This window comes from Borostomias antarcticus, assembly GCF_949987555.1.
Source record: "Borostomias antarcticus genome assembly, chromosome: 2".
Classification (NCBI taxonomy): domain Eukaryota; kingdom Metazoa; phylum Chordata; class Actinopteri; order Stomiiformes; family Stomiidae; genus Borostomias; species Borostomias antarcticus.
In genome coordinates this window covers 40,041,392-40,048,161 of record NC_140235.1, presented here as the reverse complement: position 1 = coordinate 40,048,161, position 6,770 = coordinate 40,041,392, and the positions used below count along the sequence as shown (strand labels likewise).

At 51.7% G+C, this 6,770-nt stretch overlaps 1 protein-coding gene across 1 annotated transcript; it reads right to left on the bottom strand.

The window, feature by feature from the left end:
• Positions 1–3,108: 3,108 nt before the first annotated feature.
• Positions 3,109–4,740, bottom strand: LOC311323254 (alpha-2B adrenergic receptor; the record flags this gene model as incomplete). The annotated part of the gene is made up of 1 exon (XM_084455452.1): positions 3,109–4,740. One exon carries the CDS (start codon positions 4,738–4,740, stop codon positions 3,109–3,111), a length of 1,632 nt encoding a protein of 543 aa, XP_084311578.1.
• Between the last annotated feature and the right edge of the window lie 2,030 nt (positions 4,741–6,770).

Below are 6,770 nucleotides of genomic sequence, written 5' to 3'. Positions count from 1 at the left end.
AATGAAATCAGGAACATCTACATAAACAAGTTCAACTATGTAAAGCGCATTGTGTTGCCTCTGGGTATGAAATGCGCTATACAAATAAAGCTTTGATTGATTGATTGATTGATGTTATTAGAGACTTCAAAGAGCTTAATGACATCTCAAAACTCAAAAATCCTGCTAGGAGAAGGAGACAGGGCATGTATGGCTGTCCAGTGCGTATCAGCATGCCACAACATGAGGGACAGTGAGTGACCTAGACACACACAGCACACATTGTCTCTCAAACACACACACACACACACACACACACACACTTAAATCTGTTACTGCACTAAGGTTATGTGTATGTATTTTCCTGTATATGTTTGTATATAAATGTCACTAATGTTAATTTTTATCATATTATTTACACATACACTTGAGGAGAGAGCCCAAGGAAGAACGGATGAAGAAAAGAGAAGAGCAAATGGAGAAGAAGAATAGAAGAAGCCGGAACAAGGGTCTACATTCCCTTTCCTACCCAACCATCAACTGTTAGAATTCAAACTCAGTTGCTGTGAGGACGACCAATCAGATCACACCAATCTTTATGACACCAAGGAAAATAACGACCAATCAGCCATCAGAAAACTCTGCAAACGAGAAGGGGGAGGGTTCCCAGTCCACAGCATTTACATAGACAGCATTTTTATTAGTATGCATTGACAGTAGCTCTGAATAATCGCCCTCATCCCCTCTGAGCCCTCTAAATAAGATCACGTTTGATGTTTAGTTACACAACATATTTTATTCAACCCTCACGTTGACGGCGTTCCGTAGAGCGCAGTACTGAGATGCATCACAACCACAGCCATCCTGTACCAAATCACAATTCCAAATCCAAACGGCAAAAGCACAATCGCATTGTAGGCATATCAGTACAAACTCGGCAACTGATTTGTCATTCAACAGTGTAGAACCTGAACACCAAAGACCTGTTAAATAGTTATTACATTTGACCTATTTACACTACATTTCAGAAATTTGATAATGTGCATACTGTACATAAGCATGCCCTTGGGAATAACATGCACACACGCGGACACGCACGCACGCACACACGCACGCACACACACACACACACACACACACACAACCCCAAGCAAAATCAACCCCAACAAGCAAGATGAAGCGCGTCGTGTTTCAGGGAGCTGTGCTTTGTTCCGGCTGAGATTCAGTCTCGGTGAGTGGACGGAGTTCTGACCCGAGTCCTCGCCTGACACCCTCAGAGCATGTCCGGCACTTGAACAGCTGCCTGCCTGTGGACGAGCCCCGGAGCTGGGCGGAGCAAAGATGAAAGAGAGAGAACAAAGAGGCGTCTCTCCTGGCGCGTCTCTCCAGGATGTGGTGCTGAAGAAGAAGATTCCAGTCTGGATCTTTTTTTTGTTGTTGTGTGTTTTTTGTTTTTTTTCGGGAATCTTTTTTTTCTCCCTACTCTGGTTTTCCCGCTTTTCCCGCAGTTTGGGCTGGGGGGGTCCGCTGTGCTCAGCAGCAGCCAGGGAGAGGTGCCACGTTCCTGGGAGCGCAGGAGAGAACGCTCCCCCCCCCACCCACCCCCACCCACGGCAGGAGAGAACGCCCCCCCCCCTAAGGTGTCTGACAACTCCACAATGAATAATACTGATGGGAGCGGCTTGAATTCATCAGTACACATGTACCCTGGGTCACAGAGAGAGAGAGAGAGAGAGAGAAAAGTGTGTGTGCGTGTGCGTGTGTGTATGTGTGCGTGTGTGTGTGTGCGTGCGTGCGTGCGTGTGTGTGTGTGGGTGTGTGAGCATCTTCTACTCCAGCCCTGTGTTTCTCTTACGCCCATTTTATCTCATTGGTAATATCAGTGATATCCGCTCTGTTCCAGTAAGACCCTGGAGCACATTGCCCCACCCCACCAGCCCACACACACACACACACACACACACACACACACACACACACGACGTACCCTCACACACACACACCACCACACACGATGTACCCTCACACACACACACCACCAGCACACACACACACACACACACACACACACACACACACACACACGACGTACCCTCACACACACACACACGATGTACCCTCACACACACACACCACCAGCCCACACACACACACACCACCAGCCCACACACACACACACACACACACACACACACGACGTACCCTCACACACACACACCACCAGCCCACACACACACACACACACACACACACACACGACGTACCCTCACACACACACACTACCACACACGATGTACCCTCACACACACACACCACCAGCCCACACACACACACACCACCAGCCCACCCACACACACACACACACACACGACGTACCCTCACACACACACACCACCAGCCCACACACACACACACCACCAGCCCACACACACACACACACACACACACACAACGTACCCTCACACACACACACACCACCAGGCGCACACAATGCACACACACACACATTTTGCGTACTATCTACAGCAGACCCTGTAACCCATAAAGTCCCATTATTATGAAAACGTTCAGCAATAGATACAAGTTCCCATGTCCATCTCATTGGGACATGGCAGTCTGTCTCTGGGGTTAACTACCCAGTCTCCCGGAGCTCATGCTCGGTGCAACTCAATCCAAGGTCAATAGTCGGGGTCTGTCATGTTGTCTTCGCCTCCGTGTCCTTGGGTGACAGAGGGAACAGCCTCCACAACAGGAGAACAACACGTGGAACATTGACAGCGGAACATGTTCTACCCTCTGTGTCCTCATGTCTTATTCGCCACAAGGATAATTGTTCCATAACCACTTAAAAATAGACAGTAGGGGCCAAACAAGACACAATTCTGCGTACTATACCGCCTTCTTCATAGAGTTACCGCAGACCGAATCAACGACAGTTCTTTAAACCTTATTGTTCACTGAAAATCACCTCCTCATTCTCCTCTACTCGTAACTAGCTAGGGACTAACATCCAGCTAGAAATCCAAGCATGAGTTCTGTGTTTGCGATGAAAGAGAAGTTAGAAAGACGGAATTCGCCAGGGTTTTGCCTTCCTGAAATGGGGATTGGGCGTGTACAGAAGGCCCGGGGTTAGAAGTAGGTGCCCTTGATGTTTCTCCTGCACAGGATCTTCTTGAAGGCCTTACGGAAGTCCTTGTTGAAGATGGTGTAGATGATGGGGTTCAGGCAGGAGTTGCAGTAGCCGATCCAGAAGAAGAACTTGAAGAGCGGCTTGGGGAGCGAGCAGGTCCCTTTGCACACCGCCTCCAGCGAGTAGGAGAAGAAGAACGGGAACCAGCACACCACGAACACACCGATGACCACCGCTAAGACGAAGGTGAAGCGCTTCTCCCTGTTCATCATGGCTTTACGGCGAGACAGGGGCATGCCCTCGGGCCTGGGCGCGGCATCGGACGCCAGCCTGGTGCCGGCGGGCGTGGCCACTGTGCTTTTGTACCTCTGGGTTAGGCTTTGGATTTGACCTTTGAACCCTTTGCCTTGGGGTGACCCCTCTGTTGTCTGCACCTTCTTATTGGCCCCTCTCTGCTTTTTGTACTCTCCTCCGCCTCCTCCTCGCCCCCCTCGCGCTCCGATCTCAATCTCCACCTCCGAGCCGGAGGACGAGCTGTCATCGTGGGGAGAACGTGTCTGCGGACCCCCGGGTCGCTGGGGGTCACGGGGGTCACGGGGGTTAGGGACGGCCTGAGGCTGGTCGGCTTGAAGGGGGGCGGAGGTGGAGGCGGAGGGGGAGGCGGCCGGGAGGGCGGGGTCAGGGTCGGGGTCCGGGGGAGAGGAGGCGCGGCGGATCTCGGTCGGATGGTCGTCGGGCGCCTCGGCCTGGGCGCGGGCGGGGGAAGGAGGAGAGACCGGAGGAGGAGTCTCTGGAGGGCTGGCCGGCGATTGGTCGGCCGCTCTGTCTCCCTGTCCTCCGTTCCTCTGCGATTGGCTGGGGGGTTTCTGTCCTTTGTCGAGGGATGTGGTGTTTCCGCCCGCCTCTCGTCGTTTCTCCCCGGGGGGGCAGCGCGTGTGCTGCTTGGCGATCTGGTAGATCCTCACGTAGACTAAGATCATGATGACGCACGGGGCGAAGAAGGAGCCGATGGTGGAGTAGAGGATGTACCAACGCTCGCTGTTCAGCTCGCACACCTCCTCCCCCCCCTCGCTCTTATCCAGGGAGAGGAGGGGAGGGAACGAGATGACCGCCGAGATCAGCCACACCACCACGATGGCCGTCTTGATGCGCTTGGGCGTGCGCCGGGCGCCGTACGACACCGGGCGGGAGATGGACAGGTAGCGGTCCAGCGATATGGCGCACAGGTGGACGATGGAGGAGGTGCAGAACAGGACGTCCAGCGCCAGGTAGATCTCGCACCACACCGTGCGGAACGCCCAGTATCCCTGCAGCTCATTGGCCAAGGAGAAGGGGATGATGAGGGTGGCGACCAAAATGTCCGCCGCCGCCAGCGACACCAGGAACAGGTTCTGCGGCCCCTGGAGGGATCGCGAGGTCAGGACGGCGATGATGACCAGGATGTTTCCGACGATGGTGAACATCATCATGAGGGTGATGGCCGTGGCCAACGCCGCCGTGGCTTCCGGGGAGTAGGGCGAGTCTCTGTGGGTGCTCTGGTTGCAAGGCCCGGTCCCCGCGGAGAGGCTGAGGTTCTGTCCAGTAGCTCCGCCCATTTCTGACAGGCACGCGACGTCCGGAGCAGCTGCCATGGCGATTCCTGGAGGAGAGCGGGCGATTCTAGGACAGTCTGGAGACAGAGGGCTGGAGGGCTGTTGCTCTGTTAGCTCAGTCCCTTGAGGAACACTTGCCGGTCAGACAAAGAGAGGAAAAGGGAGGGGTCGTGTAGGAAAATCAGGGACATTGTCAGACTGAGCTGTGACGTGTATTTGAAGCGAGGGATGATATAAAAGGTAGTGCGGGTCCCCAGGACAAACCCGTTGTCTCTCAACCTTAATGATGAAGTGATATACTTACAAATTGACGAGAATAAAAAGCAGGCAAGTCACACACAAAAAAAAATCGAATAAATCCAAGAGTTAAAATTGTGAAAAATCGAATTCACTTGATCTGATATCCTCAGTGTCATTAAAACTGAAACGCATAGGGATAGGCGGATTCACTTCTCGTCTATTTGTATCTTTTCAGAGCAACTTTGCACCCCGGACCCCGGACCGGGCATTACGCATGAGATTATATCGCACAAGATCGCTGTCCTTTTTAAAAGTTAGTCAACATACTTAGGGTAATGTCTCCCGATAGCCTCCATGTTCTGATCGGAGGGCGATATCAAGGATTTAAGACGCAGGGAAAAGTCCAATCTGTGCGTGCGCGCTCCATCTCCAAAAAAATAAAAAAAATAAAAAAAAACGTACGACCGCCGCATCGAGCTATTCGTAAATTAAGTATCTATTAAAAAACACCAAGCTACACAGATACAATTGTTGCATACAGTCTAGAATAAAATAATTCAATATAAGCCTAGCGTACTTGACATGTTTTGGAAACACTGGAAAGATAACGCGATGTCACCAGCAGCCTGAATCCATTCAAATGACTCCATCACAGTTCAGATGTCCATATTGACCGCGATCCCGTGTCTGATTATCTTGTGCGTTATTGGTTGTTCACAGGCATTCTCATCAGCTGAATATAACGTCGCCTACTGTCCGGTGCGGTGACGAGCTCCGGTGTCCCAACTCTCCCCGCGCGCCGCCCGGTCAGACTCCAGAAAGTGGAAACCGACCCACATTAATATAACCACGCCGAGCCGCGTCACGCAACACCCTGCCTTCGGCGGAGAGTCGGTTCTAGATGCGCTGACCTACAGTACGGTCGTCCCCCTCCCCACTGAGCAAAGACACGTCTTTTAGATGTCTTTTTCGGACGTCCAAAGACATCCAATTAGGAGCCAGAATGAACGTTTTTTTAGACGTTCAGATATTGAACCCGTTCTGCACGTCCACAGACGTCTTAGAGGGGTCCAAGCCAGACGTGTGAATATTGAGGGGTCCAGCAGACGAACAAATGGGGTTCTGGACCGACGGACGTTATTAAGACATGATCTGAACGTCTCCCTGACGTTGCGTGTTTGCTGGGTCACCTCGAGACACTCTCGGTCACTCGCTCGCTCACACGCACGCGCGCGCACACACGGTTTATGATGAGCTGAAACCCCCGTGCAATAGAAACAGCCACGCCACGAGGACACCAGAAGTTAATTTAAATGTTTTTTTTTTTTTTTTTACTAAAGGCACCTCTAGTGATAGGCTATCCCTGTTCACATTGTGCTCCAAAGAGGTGTGAACACTTAGTATCATTGACATGTGTTTAAGTGAGTTTAAACGTTGGTCTGGGGAAATGGCCCTCCTCCCTATTGATCTGCGGGAGAGAATGGTGACTGGGTGAGCCTGTGTTTCACCTGTTGACAACTTTCCTCATCCTCCTACAGCATATCACAGAGCACAGCCTCCAGATCCAGCCCCTTGGACTCTCCCATTAACAGATCTACATTGAATGTCGGCCTACTGACAGATCAACCTATCGGAAGCCCTCAGGTCTGCAAACACTGGAAGAGGCTACTCGCTGGGTTGGTCCTCTGACCCCTACATACATTGTCTACTTTCTCCAGACTTTCTGATCTTCTGCAATGAATAAAGCGACACACAGACCACGGAGAAACAGGTTTATGTTTGTTAGAGGTCAGTTTTACAAAGACGCGGGAACAGACGCACCAATCTAA